Genomic DNA, 13,277 nt, shown 5'->3' on the forward strand with positions numbered 1-13,277 from the left:
CGGGCCGTCCGGCCGCCCCCGCCCCCGGTCCCGGCCCCGGTCCGCCCCGTCCGGTGGGGCGGACGAGCCGCATGGAGGCCGGCTGAGGAGCGCCGCCCCGCCTCGGTACGCTGCGCGGCGAGGGTCCCGCTGACGGGCCGGGGGCGGGGGCCCCCTCGCTCTGGGCCCGGCCCAGTCGGCCCCCAGCGTGGGGCCTGGGGTCGGAAGGGTCAGCCCTGGCCCGTGAGGAGTGCGCGCGGGGCCGGGGCCGGCGGCCGGGGCTCGCGGGGACAGGGGGCGGGCGGAGCAGGCTTGCGGGCTCGGGTGGGGCTCCCGGCGCGGGGGCCGCGGGCCGAGAAGCGGGGGCCGCACCTCTGCGGGTGGAGACCCTGGGCTCTTCCCGAGTGCCGGTGGCCTCTGCCCGTCAGGTCTGAGCGAGCGGGGCTGCCATATGGCGGGGTGGACGGCGCGGCCGATACTCCGCAGGCCCTGCAGCAGTCTGCGCTCTGTCTCCGTGAAGCGGCTTTACTGAGCTGTAACTTATGTGCCACGAAGTACCGCGTAGGAGAGTCTCCGTAAAACTGTCCCAGCACAGGCGAGGCTGCCTTGGCTTCGGCATCTCAAAAAACAGCCAGGAAGTCTGCTCGGAAGTCCTTGCCACCTTTGGAGATCGGGGACAGCCTCGTTAGGAGAATGGGTAGTTTCCAGGTGGAAGCCCTACTTACTGGCTTCGGGGTTCCCTGGAGAGGAAGATGGGCAGGCCGCCAGGCTCACTGCTTTCTTGGGCAGGCTCCCCTCTCCCTAGGTCTCTTGTCCCCTTTGCTCTCCTGCTCGCCCCCTTGCAGTGTGACTGGAAGGGGAGCCTTGACCCTAGGACCACTGGGCAGTCTTGCAGGCTGGTGGTGCTCCCTACACAGCGCCCTGCAGTGGTGATCAGGGCGGGGGCCCAAGGTTGGGCGGGGTGCAGGCTCCAGCAGGGCCAGCCAGGGGTGGCGGACAAGGAGCCATTCAGGCCTCCAGCCCAAATGCAAGTTGGCCTGTGGCCTCTACCCCAATCCCAGACTTTGCCACACTTCCATAAAGCAGGTGCTGCCAGACCCGGGGGTGTCCATTGCCAGGGGGGCCCAGGCTTAAGAAGTGGGGGCGTTGGGAAGTTCAGGGCTTTGGCCACGTCCCGCTGTCTCCCCCTTGGTCATTTGTTTCTGCAGCCCGCTGGTCTGTCCAGTCTGGGACCTTTGGCTTCCTGAGCAAGCCCAGTGGGTTGGTTCGGAGATGCGAGCTTTTCTGGGAACCCCATTTGGTGCCAGTCAGCCCTGGCCACACTGAGAAGCGGGCTGGGATCCGGGGGGCAGTTTGTGGCTTCTCAATTTTTAGAGCGTGGAGGGGGCGGTGATGGTGTCTCAGTCTGCTCTGCAGCCATAAGAGACCGCAGAGACGAGGCTTAAATAGCAGACTGTTTTCTCACAGCTCTGGAGGCTGGGAGTCGAAGATCAAGGTGCCGGCAACCTGGTTGCTGCTGAGGGCTTTGTCGTCCTGGCTTGCAGACGGCTTTCCTCTCCCTGTGTGCTCACGTGGCCAGCTGGCCTGGTGTCTCTTCTCATAAGAGCCCTAGTACCATCGTGGAGCCCCACCCTCATGACTTCGTGTAACCTTAGTCACCTCCCAGAAGTCCCACCTCCAAACACTGTCATCATGGGGATTAGGGCTTCAATACTGAAACTCCGGGGGACACAGTTCGGTGCCTAGAGGTGGGACCCAGGAGAAGGTCGGCTGCCTGGGCCAGGCAGGCAGGAACCTGTGTCACTCACACTGACCTGTCCGACGTTCTCGGCTTCCATCCTGAAATGCACACCCGGCAGGACAGTTTCCGACACTTTCGTGCCGATGCAGAACCCCTTAACCCGCTACTCTGATTTGTGTCTCAGGGCTCACAGCGCGGGTGCGAGCCTGACGGAGGCGGGGCTTTCCTGTCCTTTGAGCAGGCCCTTCGCTGGAGTCCTGGACAAGATGGGTCCCAAAGCTGTTGGGGATTCCCGCTGCTTTGGAGTCTGACTTCCTGGAAGCGTGCGGGTGATTGTGCTGCTGTCCTGTGCGTGCAGGACTATAATTTCTAGAGCCAGATAGTGGTGTGGCCCTTTCCAGAGAAGGAGACAGTTGGGGAAAACTCACGTTTCAGTGTCTTCTGAACCAGATTGCTGGCTCTTTTCCTGCCCCGACAGGAGTAAGTGCACAGAGGTCTGGAGGTCACGGGCTGAAGTGAAGACTGAGTGTGGTACCTGTCTCGCAGCCAGGAGAGGGCCTAGTGTGTGCAGACAGATGGGACGGCTGGGTGACTGCTCCGAGCGCCTCGATCCTAGAGGCAGGAGCCGAGTCCTCGCGGGTTGAAGGGTCCTGCCCGGGGCCTCGCCGCACCACGTCGCTGGCCCTGCTGGTCTGAGGTCCGGCCCAGCGTGCTACCCTCTGCAGCCTGGTCGCTGGCATCTGGCCACAGGTCGTCTCCGTGGACCGTCCTGCTTGGCAGCGACAGCCGGCTGGAGGGGGATGAGGAGGCTCTTCCTGCTTCGTGCCAGGGTCACAGGCTCCCAGCATCGGTGGCTGTGGCCCGGCCAGGTAGCAGGGCCACGTGCTGGAGCGTGGATTCAGGAGGGGGCACGGGTATCTCCCCTGGAGGGTGTCAGCCAGGGGCCTCCTGGTCCCCGCAGCGTGCGGTGGTGGAGGGAGCTGTTAGGACCTGTAGATCCGGACAGCGTGTGGCGGAAACCAGGAGGCACGTGGGACGCCCCACAGCAGCTACCGGCGGGTGCAGGGAGTGGAGGCTGAGCCCAGAGGCCTGCGGGAGGCGGGAGGCGCTTTGCTGCCCTCCTGGCAGCCGGGAGAGGCTCAGGCCTCAGCTGTAAATATTTGAAACTGCATATGGGGGTGGGGGGTGGTTAAGCCATTGAAATGACATCCTACAAGGCTATTGCCAGGGGACCCCGCCCCCGCAGCGGAGGGAAACCAGGGTATCGGAAGGTGTGTGGAGGCAACAGCCTCAGACAAAGAGGCTTCTCAGAATCTCAGACGCTTGGTGTTGAAGGAGCCTCGGTGGCCTTCCTGCATGACTAGGCCAGGTGCCCACCTCTGGGGAGCAGCTGCAGGAGGGGGACCCGGGGTGCTGCGCCACAGTGGGGGGCCGAGCATTGCCGACTCGAGGCTTGTCTGCCACCCCCGGCCTGTAGGATGCAGGACCTGGAAGGGCCTCCCAGAAAAGGTGCCCCTGGCCGCACAGAGTGGGGCCTGCCTGTCCCCTGTGGGCACAGAGGGTCGTCTGGCCAGAGGGAGGGGGAGGGAGGGAGGACGCGCCCTGGACCTGCGCCCTAGACCTGTAGCCACCACACCGTGGGAGGGCGGGCTGAGGCACCACGGTGACCTCCGTGGTGACCTCCCGCTTGCGTGTTCTTACAGGAGCCTTCCTGCCAGGGCACAGGATGTTTTCTTAAAAAGTTTTTCTAGTACCTTGGCAGCCGCGTGCTGCTTGGGAGAACTGTTTGCTTTTCTGCGTGGAGCCTGACAAAGGGCCCGTCGTCCCGCCTGCCCTACTGGGCCGGCTCTGGGGCCTGGGGGTGGGGGGGCGGGGGGGCGGGAGCTCCAGTGACCGCTCAGCCCCACCCCTCCAGCTCCAGGCTCCGCTTCCTGTTTGCACTTCAGTTGGCACCTTGCGCGGTGGAGCGCTTTCCTTCTGTGAAGCAGGAAGCAGGGGCTTTGGGGCTCCTGGACAGGAGGTACTGGGGGAGGGGTGCTTAGGAGGCCAGGCCCTCCTCCCCTCCGCAGCCGCCCCTTTCTGCTGGCCCGGAGAGGCCGGGGCCCAACGGTGTCCTCTAGCCCCAAGCCGGTTCCTCTTCCAGAAACTGGCCATCCTCTAGAGGGGCCGCCCCCTCCCCCCTTGGTCAGCCCCAGGGCATGTGGGAGTGTTGGTTAAAACTGGGAGGGAGCCCTGCCCTGCCCCAGGCTGCCTGCACAGGGGGGGCTGCCTGCACAGGGGTGCGCGGTGAGCCACCGGTGGTCATGGCCTGGGTGAACCCTGTCTGCTCCCTGCTGCTGCGTGACCACAGGCCTGAGGGACAGGAACCTGGCCCGGCGTCGCACTGACCTTATCATTTGCCCTTCCTTCTTGTGAAAGTTTGAGAGAAGTGTGCAGCCACAGGAAAACGGGTGAGGCGAGGGTCCGTGGCGCCCTGGGGCAGCCGCACCCCGTTCCCCCAGCACTGCCCAGAGGCACATGTAACACTCATGGGCTGGGGTGGGCTTGAGAACCCAGCCACGGTACCGCTGCCCAACTTCAGACAGGTCGGGGTGGTTCCCTAATCCCACAGTCTGCACGAGGTCGCTGGTCAGACTCCTCGGGGGGCCTGGTCGTTTCGAGCTGCGCTCAGAGGTGGCCCCGGAGGCAGCAGCAGACCCTGGCTTGAGTTTCCGCGGCGTCTCGGGGGAAGCACGGTGTGAAGCCCGCGTTGGCGATGCTGCTGTCTCGCGCCTGGCGTCCAGGACCACACGTCCCGGTACAGGCCTCGGGCCCCTCACTCCCCTTGGCCCCGGAGGTCCGGGGTGCTCCGCTGTCCTTTGTCCTGGTGACAAAGACCTTTCCAGGAAGTGCGCCTGCTGCTCCCACATGACTGTCCCCCCCCCCCCCCCCAAGCTCCTGGCTCCTTCTGGGGGCGCGGCCGGAGAGCCTCGCTCCTTCCCGCTTCCGCGATGCTGACGCTCACACTGTGGCTCCGACGGGGCAGCGGCCGTCGCGCTGAGTCTGAGTCCCAGAGACGCCTGGATGACTCCGCTGAAGGCGTTCAGCACCAACTTGATACTCAGACTCACGTCTTCTGCTGGGTTTTCTCACCTGCGGGAGTTTGGCGCAGTGTGTTTTTGTTCCAGAGCCGGAAAGGGAACGTCCCGGTCTGCCTGACTGCCCCTCGGGGCTGGTCCCTGAGCTCCAATGCCTTGTTCTCTGTGGTGGTAAACGGGAGAGAGGGGGTGACAGGTCTGCTCGGCAGAGGACCCCCAGTTCACTGGCGGGGGCGAAGCCAGGCCTCTCCAGCTCTGTTCTTAGCCCCGTGGTGCAGGGTTTGTATGCCGCTCACAGCCAGACTCTCCCACCTGCTGTGCCGGCCACAAGGACCCTGGACCCCGGCCGTCCGCAGCTGGTGACTGACAGGTGTCAGTCAGGAAGGGCAGAGGCGGTCATGCCACTCCCGCGGATCTTTCAGATCAGACTGAGCCCCCGTGCGCAGCTGAAAACGCGCTTCCGGTATTTCCTCAGGTGTCACTCGTCAGTGTCTGGGAGCTGCCTCCCAGCCATGGAGGGGGAGGAGGAGCGGTCACCTCAGGAGGTCAGAGCCTGGGCTGGATGCTGGGCGGGGGGGGGGGGGGGGGGGGGGGGGGGGGGGGGAGGGGGCGGCTGCTTCCTGAAACGGCCTCGGGCTCGGGGTCCGGCCAGCTGCTCGGCAGAGTGTGGGTTCCCCCTCAGTGTGGTCGCCTGGGGTCACCGTGGCTGCTTCTGTGCATAGAAGAGCATTACGTGGCTTTTGGAGGGCAGGGGGCGGGTTCTGGGTCAGCCAGGGGGACCCTGGGGCAGGGAGCCCTGGGGGTGAGCCGTATCCAGGGAAATGATTTCATCCCGGGGAGCACACGGAGTTCACGGAGCAGCAGCCCCTGAGTTCTTGATGGGGCCCGCTGGGGACAGGTGGGTGCCAAGCGTCCCGCAGCCCCCAGGGAGGGTGGTCCCCTGACTCAGACACTCCTGTTCCCTCTGCAGGCTGACACGGAGCCCGTTGTCCCAGTGGGGTCTTCCGAGGTGGTGCCCAGGGTGCTTTCTGGAGAACCCCAGAACCTGTGTGCGTGCTCCCTGACACCATCAGTGCTGGGGGCCGGTGGGGGTGGGCAGCCCCTGGCCAGGCGGGGCTTGGGCTGAGTTTGTGGTGAACGGGGGGCCCCAGCCGGCCCCAGGTGTTGGGTGGGAGGCTAAGTGCTTCAGAGCTGCCTGGGGACCTCGGCCCTGCATGGTCGCGGCCATCCCCGTCCTGGCTCCCTCGATGCCTGGCTGATTCTCATCGTGGAGACTGCAGACCCCGCCAAGGCCCAGGCCCCTTTTCACGGGGAAGGTCTGCTCCTGACGGCACCGTGCCGGTCACGTGCGCCGTGAGTGAGCAGTGCTGAGCGTGGGTGGTGGCCCATCAAGGCCGGGGGAGCCCCGTGGAGAGAGCTGCTCAGGAAGGCGGGCCCCAGTGCGCACGGCACCCCAGCTGGCCCGCTGTCCTTGCAGCCGACGCCGACGCTCTGTCCCTGCTCCTGGAGATGAAGCTGAGGAGGCGGCGGGAACGGCCCAGCCTGCCGCGCACCGTGACCGAGCTGGTGGCCGAGGACGGGAGCAGGGTGTACGTGGTGGGCACAGCCCACTTCAGCGATGACAGCAGAGGGACGTCGTGAAGGTGAGGCCGCCACGCTGGGCTGGCCTCGGGCCGAGCGGCCCCTTCCCGCGAGCCCCCGCTTCCTCCTCCGCGACGCCAGCGCCCCTCAGAAGGGAGGTTTCTGATGCCGGGGAGGCCTCGCAGCCTCGGCACTTCTCTGTTTAGCGACCGGCGGACTTTTTGTAGCTTCTCGGTTGCTTCCGGAACCGAGTGGTGGCCACAGCAGCCGAGGCGGCCCCTGGGGCCGGGCCTCCCAGTCGGTTCCAGGGCGGCCTCCGCCTGCAGGGCCCCCGGGGCTGAGCCGGCATGTGCGTTGCAGACCATCCGGGAGGTGCAGCCTGACGTGGTGGTGGTGGAGCTGTGCCAGTACCGCGTGTCCATGCTCAAGATGGGACGAGAGCACGCTGCTCCAGGAGGCCAAGGATCAGCCTGGAGAAGCTGCAGCAGGCCGTGAGGCAGGTGCGGCGCCGGGCGGCCTTCCGGTCAGCAGGGCCCTGGCCGGGGGCGGGAGAGGGGCTCCCCTGTACTGGGTTTCGGACGAGGGGGGACAGGCGGGTGGCGCTTTCGGCCCCGAGGCGAGGGCCGGGCGGGCAGGCCCTGGGGCACGGGGGGGGGGGGGGGGGGGGGGCGGCTGGGGGCCGCGGAGTGCCCTCCGGCCTGCCTGCCGGCTCCAAGTGCCGCTCCCTCACGCTGACTGACGTGTGCCCCTCGGGGACACGGGCGCGGGAGTTGAGGTCTGGGCGGGGGCGGCTGGAGGGAAGTGGGGCTCACAGCATCCGCCGTGGCTGTGGCCGCCTGCCCCAGGCCCTTGCTCAGACCCCACGCCGTAGGCTGGGGCCTGTGCTCTGTGCCCACGCGGCCGTTGACCCCCGGTCCCCTCCCCTGCAGAACGGGGTCATGTCTGGACTCATGCAGATGCTGCTGCTGAAGGTGTCGGCCCACATCACCGAGCAGTCTGGGCATGGCCCCTGGCGGCGAGTTCAGGGGAGGCCTTCAAGGAGGTGGGCCGGGGTCCGGCCGGGAAGGGGGGCTCAGTGCACGGGAGCCACCCCGGGGCTCAGGCTTCCCCAACCAACACTCAGCCCCTGCCCCAGGCCAGCAAGGTGCCTTTCTGCAAGTTCCACCTGGGCGACCGGCCCATCCCCGTCACCTTCAAGAGGGCCATCGCTGCACTGTCCTTCTGGCAGAAAGTCAAGCTGGCCTGGGGCCTGTGCTTCCTGTCAGACCCCATCAGGTAGGGCCCCTCGGCCTCCGGCAGGCAGCCCCACCCAGGAAGCGGGGCCCAGCCCCCGCCGCGTGGCACATTCCCCCTTGTTCTCGGGCTGAGCCTCCTCAAACAGGGCCTTCCCGCTCCTTCCTTCCGCCGTGATCCCAAACAAAGAGGGTACCGAGGTCCCTGCCCTGGGTCAACAGCACCGGCCTCCCGCTGGCCACCCCGTGCCCGCGAGGCTGGCCAGGGCGTGCCCTCTGCCCCCCAGCAAGGACGACGTGGAGCGCTGCAAGCAGGAAGGACCTGCTGGAGCAGATGATGGCCGAGATGGTCGGCGCGTTCCCCGACCTGCACCGCACCATCGTCTCTGAGCGCGACGTTTACCTGACCTACATGCTGCGGCAGGCCGCCCGGCGCCTGGAGCTGCCACCCGCTCCTCTGACGGTGACGGCGACGGCCGGCCCCGGGCGGGGGCTCCCCAGGCACCGTGCCCGCCGGGCGGGCGCTGATGCTTCCCTTTCCCCACAGCCGAGCCCAGGAAGTGTGTCCCCTCGGTGGTGGTGGGGTGTCGTGGGCATGGGCCACGTGGCCCGGGCATCGAGAAGAACTGGACCACCGACCTCAACATCCAGGAGATCATGACGTGAGTGCCGCCCGCGTGCGCCCTGCAGTCCCTGAGCACAGAGCCCGGCGGGGTCGCGGCCGGGGCTGGGCTGGGGGCTGGGGGGCAGCGTGCGCGCCCCCAGCCAGGCCCAGCCCGCCCTCCCTTCCCCAGCGTCCCCCCGCCGTCCATCTCCGGCAGAGTGTCCCGGCTGGCCGTGAAGGCCGCCTTCTTGGGCCTGCTGGGCTACGGCCTTTACTGGATGGGGCGCCGCGCCACCAGCCTGGTCCTGTCACTGCCCGTCGCTCAGTACTGTCTGCAGAGGGCAATAGGAAGGACCAACACGTGGCTGCTCCCGTGTCACCGCTGAGGGGCGCTGGGGCTGGCCCCCCCCCAACGAGGAGCGGCTGGGTGCCACCCCCTGTGGGGGTCCAGGCCCGGCCCACGCCTCTCCTCCCCCAACCCGCCCAAATAAAGAAATATTTAACTGCTCTGAGCTCAGGCTTCCCAGCAGCCCCCTCCCCACCCTCCATCCCCGGCCCTGCAGGGACCGCTCTTGGGGTTCACGGGCATCAGGACGCGCTGGTGGGGGAGGGGCCAAAGGTGCACACTGCCCCACCCCCCATCCCCGGCCCCCAGGTGAAGGGGCGTGGTGGGCACGGCAGCATCTCCTACCTCACTGTGCCTTCTCACGCGCTGGCAGCAGGAGCCCTGGCCCGGGAGCGAGTCCCAGTGGGTTCTGGGCCACCGGGTTCCTGGCCGGCATGTTTGGGAAGGGCCAGGTCACCCCACGCAGCTCTGTCGTGGCTCCTGGGAGCGTCCCTCCCGCCTGGGCAGCTTGGCCACGCTCGGTCGCGGCGGGCGCACACCAGCTCTGCCTGCAGACGGCGTGTGTGGTTTTGGTTTTTAAAAATGTCTGAAGTTTTTTTACTCAGGTAATTTTAACTTAAGAGAAAAACTGAAGCAAATGTCAGAAAATACTAGCCTTAAACCTGGTTGGGACAAAGAGAACTGTGTGCGTGGGGGGACCTCGATCCCGAGAGGGTGAGCCCGTGGGAAAGGTCAGCCTCCGCAGGGGGGTGCCAGGCCCGCCTCTGGCTGGGGGCTTCTGGGGCTGCAGCCCTCGGACGGGAGCCTTCCTCGGCCCCAACCTCAGTGGACAGCGGGCGCGTGTCCGCTGTGGGGCGGGGACAGACGGAGACCCGAGGTTGGGCCGAGCCCACGCGGGGCTCCCACCCCGGGCACCTCCCTGCGGCCACGCTCCGCGGGTCATGTGTCTGTGACACGGCCTCTGTGCAGCCCACCCGGGCCCCGGGGCCACGCTTGATTGTGTTTGTGTTGACTCGATGTCTGACAAAACCAGGTGAAACCCACGGCCGTGAACGGGGCCGCACCGTGTTTTCCTGTCATACGTGTACTCATTCCTGAGAAATGGAAATAAAGTCTAATTTTGGAAGCTCCTGTTTTGTGAAGTGTGTAGAAATGAGCGCAAGCGGCAGGGAGGAGGTGACGGGTGGCAGCAGGGGTGACCGGCCTGGGCCTAGTGGTCTGGAGAACTTCCTGCCGCCAACACCTGCCTCTCAGCACTAGATCTAGGCCCTGGGGCTCCCGGCACCTGCCTGTCCCAAGTGCGGACCCCGGCCCAGCGAGGACACCAGCCAAGGGGAAGTGTGCTCAGGGACAGGCAGTAGTCCCTGCCCCTCACCTCCCTGGTCCACACCCTCAGGCTTCCCGCCCCACTCAAACCTCCCCCAACCCGGGCATGGGGGCGGGGGGGGGGGGGGGGGGTGGGGAGGCGGGGCGAGCCCAGCTCTTGAACAAAAGGTGCCGGGACCAGTGGCTCAGATCTGCCCGGAAGGACCACAGTGAGCACCCAGGGTGGTGTGGGCCGTCCGTGGGGCGTGAAGGGAGGCTGGTAGGGCTGCGGGCTGGGCTCTCCCCCACCAGGGCTGCACCCTCCGGAAGCATGGCTGCCCGCCCCGTACTGCGTCTCGCTGCTATCCTCTGCCTCTCTGTGCCCCAGGCCGGCTCCATGGTGCGGCATCGACGGCCGGTAAGAGTGGTCACCGGGCCGGCGGGTCTCACCAGGCTACCAAGACCGCCCCTGACCAATGTCCTCTCTCTCCACAGGTCCAGGTGGTGCTGCTGGAACCCCAAGGTCGGGATGGGGTGGGGGGGACGTCAGGTCTGGGCGGCCTCTGGCCTGTCACCCACGGGCCCTCCCCTGACAGGCCTCACTCCCCATGAGGACCGGGCTGGGTCCCTGCCCCAGACGGCCTGGGAAGAGGGCAGACAAGAACCAGGCCCCACTGTGTTCCCGTGTTAGGAGGGGCCCGCTGGGCTCAGGGCAGCCCTCCCGCCACTGCCAGGCCAGGGGGAGGAAGGGGGGGGAACCATGAGGGACCTTCCCAGGGCAGCAGGTGAAGGGGAGAGGTTCTGTCTGGGGGCCACGGGAAGAATTGAGGGTCTGGCTGAGGGTTGCGGCCCGGCCAATTTGCAGAGCCCAAGGAACAGCCACTCCCAGAGAAGAGGCCTGAGGCAGCATGGCCCAAACTCAGGGGACTGGCTGCCCATCTGCCAGATTGTCCCAGGGCCTCTGCAGGAGGAGGGTTCCGGTGCTGGTCACTGGGGGACCACGGCCCCCTCCCAGGCCTGAGCCTTCCTGGCCGCATCTCCCACAGGGAGGGACTGCTCTCAGATCCGGGTGGAGAAGCCCAGAGCCCCCAGCGGTGTGTACACCATCCAGCCAGAGGGAGCCAGCGCCCCCTTGCAGGTGAGCAGCCCTCAGCGGGGTGAGGGTCCGGGAGGCACTCCGTATGACTTGCTTGGGCAAAATCAAGAGAAGTTACTTGTTCAAGTGACAGGGAAGGGCGGGCCGGACCGGGTGGAGTCTGTCCTCAGACACAGCTGGGCACGGAGATGTTCACGGACTTTGCCGGGGCAGGGGGGGGGGGGTATTTTATTTTATTTTTTAGTGCTTATCTTGAGAGAGAGAGAGACAGAGATTGAGAGTCTGTGTGCGCATGAGTGGGGAGGAGCAGGAGAGGGAGAGAATCCGGAGCAGGGTCGGCACTGTCAGCACAGAGCCCGATCCGGGCTTGAACTCTCGAACTGTGAGATCATGACCTGAGCCAAGATCAAGAGTCAGACACTTAACTGAGCCACCCAGGCGCCCCACAGACGTTGTTTTATAGTCAGGAAAGGTTGGGAGAAACCCAAGCTTCCACCCGTAAAGGTACGAACAAGGAGAGATTCCAGGGTCCAACGTTCGGTGAAAAAACAAAGCCACAAAGCAGGTGCAAACTGACATGAAAGCGGGCGGCCCTCCCGAGGCCTGGGGCGCTACCGTGGATCCTCGCCCTGCTTCTGAGAATGTGGATTCGTTACGATGGAAGTTTACATGACACGGACAAGCAGGAAGAGTTTCGGTTTTCAAACAGAAAGCGTCTGGGGGGGCACAGACAGGACAGGGGCAGCCTACGTGGGTCCAGCCAGGCGCTGCCTGCCACGTGAAGTCCTTCCCCAGGCTTTGTGCGACATGCGAGAGGACGGTGGCTGGACGGTGATTCAGAGCCGGGACCGGGGCCGGCGGAGGCGTCTGGACTTTGAGAGATGCTGGCAGGAGTACAAACAGGGCTTCGGAGACTTGACAGGTAGGAGGGCCGTGTGCCTGTGGGCACAGGGGCGTGCACCCCGAGGCTTGGGTTTGGGGGTCACCGGGCACACAGGGCGGAGACGACAGGAGGAGGCTAGGGGTGGCCGTCACGCGGCAGCCTCAGCCTGGGTGCCCACCCCTGCAGGTGACCACTGGCTGGGGCTGCAGCACATCTCTGACCTGACGTCCCAGCCGGGCCTGCGCTCAGAGCTCACGGTGGACCTTCTGGATGCGGACAACCACACGCTTCAGGCCCACTATGACAACTTCCACGTGGACGGGGAGGACCTGTCTTACCGACTGACCCTTGGCCTGTACTCTGGGAACGCAGGTGAGTGCTTGGGAGGTAAGGGGGCCTCATGCCTGCCCCCCACCCACACGCACAAGCGTCCTGCTTTGTCCACTGGACTCTCCAGGCTGGGGGGAGGGGTAGTCTTGCCACGGGGCCAGGGTGGGTAGGGAAGGTTGGGTCCCTGGAGACCCCGGCTTTCCGGCCCACGTCTGTCAGCCTCGACGCTCGGGGCGAGGCCGTCGCTCCCCAAGCGTCTGCCCTGGGGTCTCAGACGCCGAGGCAGCCGGAGCAGCTTCCGCGACGGGAGCGCGGGCCAGAGGGGCAGCCGGCCCGCCACCCACGCCACCACGCTGTGCAGGGGACGCGTTCCGGGGCTTGGGCCGCACGGATGACCAAGAGGGCTGTGGCTTCAGCACGCTGGACCGCGACCGCGACCACTGCTCACCCTGCACGGACGGCACCCAGGCCTTCACCAGCTGCAGCCGCGATCGCTCGGAGCGCCGGCTGGTGGTACAGCGACTGCGGCCAAGCTGACCTCAACGGGCCGTGGCCGGAGCGCGGAGGGGCCGCCTCGGGCATGCGCTGGGCCACCGGCAACCATCGGCCCACCCTGCGCGCCAGCGTGCTGCGCTGTGCGCACCACTGCTTCCCCCAAGGCCTAGGCCCCTCGGTGGCCGAGCCTCATTAAACGTTCAAGCCCTGCTGTCTGCTGTGTCTTCCTCGGGATGGGGATGAGGGAGGGGCCGAGCTCAGCTCCTGCCCAGCCTGGCTGCCCAGACCCAGCGCTGCCCACCCAGGACACCTGTCCGTGCACCTGGGGAAATCCACGAAGCCGCGAAGCCCAACCTTGAGGCCAGAAGCAAGGTCACCAGGTCTGGGAGGGCACTGCCCGTCCCTGCTGACCTGCTGGAACCCTTGGCACCCACCCGATGCCCCCACTGGTGTGACCTCTGTGAGGGCAGCCAGCGGGACACAGCCTGGTGCTCTTGAGCCTTCAAGAACCCGATCCCACCAGATCCCAAAGCGTGGGCAAGACAGTGGGGTCAGGGGGCAAAGAGATGAGTCACAAGGGCCTGGGACCTGGGGAAGACGAGATGGGC

At 66.4% G+C, this 13,277-nt stretch overlaps 2 protein-coding genes across 3 annotated transcripts; both read left to right on the top strand.

Moving 5' to 3' along the window:
- The first annotated feature begins 25 nt into the window (after nucleotides 1-25).
- Nucleotides 26-8,600, top strand: TRABD (TraB domain containing). Its single transcript, XM_019447283.2, is given in 17 exon segments — nucleotides 26-105; nucleotides 5,273-5,342; nucleotides 5,768-5,846; nucleotides 6,275-6,421; nucleotides 6,424-6,440; nucleotides 6,739-6,810; nucleotides 6,812-6,840; nucleotides 6,842-6,878; nucleotides 7,308-7,373; nucleotides 7,375-7,404; nucleotides 7,406-7,420; nucleotides 7,514-7,653; nucleotides 7,898-7,925; nucleotides 7,927-8,058; nucleotides 8,061-8,073; nucleotides 8,158-8,272; nucleotides 8,405-8,600. Coding segments are annotated over 16 exon segments (1,149 nt in total). The 5' UTR covers nucleotides 26-105; nucleotides 5,273-5,309.
- LOC109265764 (angiopoietin-related protein 5-like) lies at nucleotides 8,562-12,880 on the top strand. 2 transcript variants are annotated; one of them, XM_053894853.1, is made up of 7 exons: nucleotides 8,562-9,736; nucleotides 9,815-10,283; nucleotides 10,361-10,388; nucleotides 10,912-11,003; nucleotides 11,757-11,883; nucleotides 12,031-12,216; nucleotides 12,536-12,880. In XM_053894853.1, exons 2-7 carry the CDS (start codon nucleotides 9,993-9,995, stop codon nucleotides 12,709-12,711), a joined length of 900 nt encoding a protein of 299 aa, XP_053750828.1. In that variant the 5' UTR covers nucleotides 8,562-9,736; nucleotides 9,815-9,992; the 3' UTR covers nucleotides 12,712-12,880. The 2 variants fall into 2 exon arrangements, with proteins under 2 accessions (XP_053750828.1, XP_019302829.2); XM_019447284.2 differs by having other exon boundaries at nucleotides 8,562-10,283.
- Nucleotides 12,881-13,277: the final 397 nt, after the last annotated feature.

Source organism: Panthera pardus, unplaced genomic scaffold (assembly GCF_024362965.1).
Source record: "Panthera pardus isolate Hobbes unplaced genomic scaffold, ASM2436296v1 HiC_scaffold_6, whole genome shotgun sequence".
Taxonomy (NCBI): Eukaryota; Metazoa; Chordata; class Mammalia; order Carnivora; family Felidae; genus Panthera; species Panthera pardus.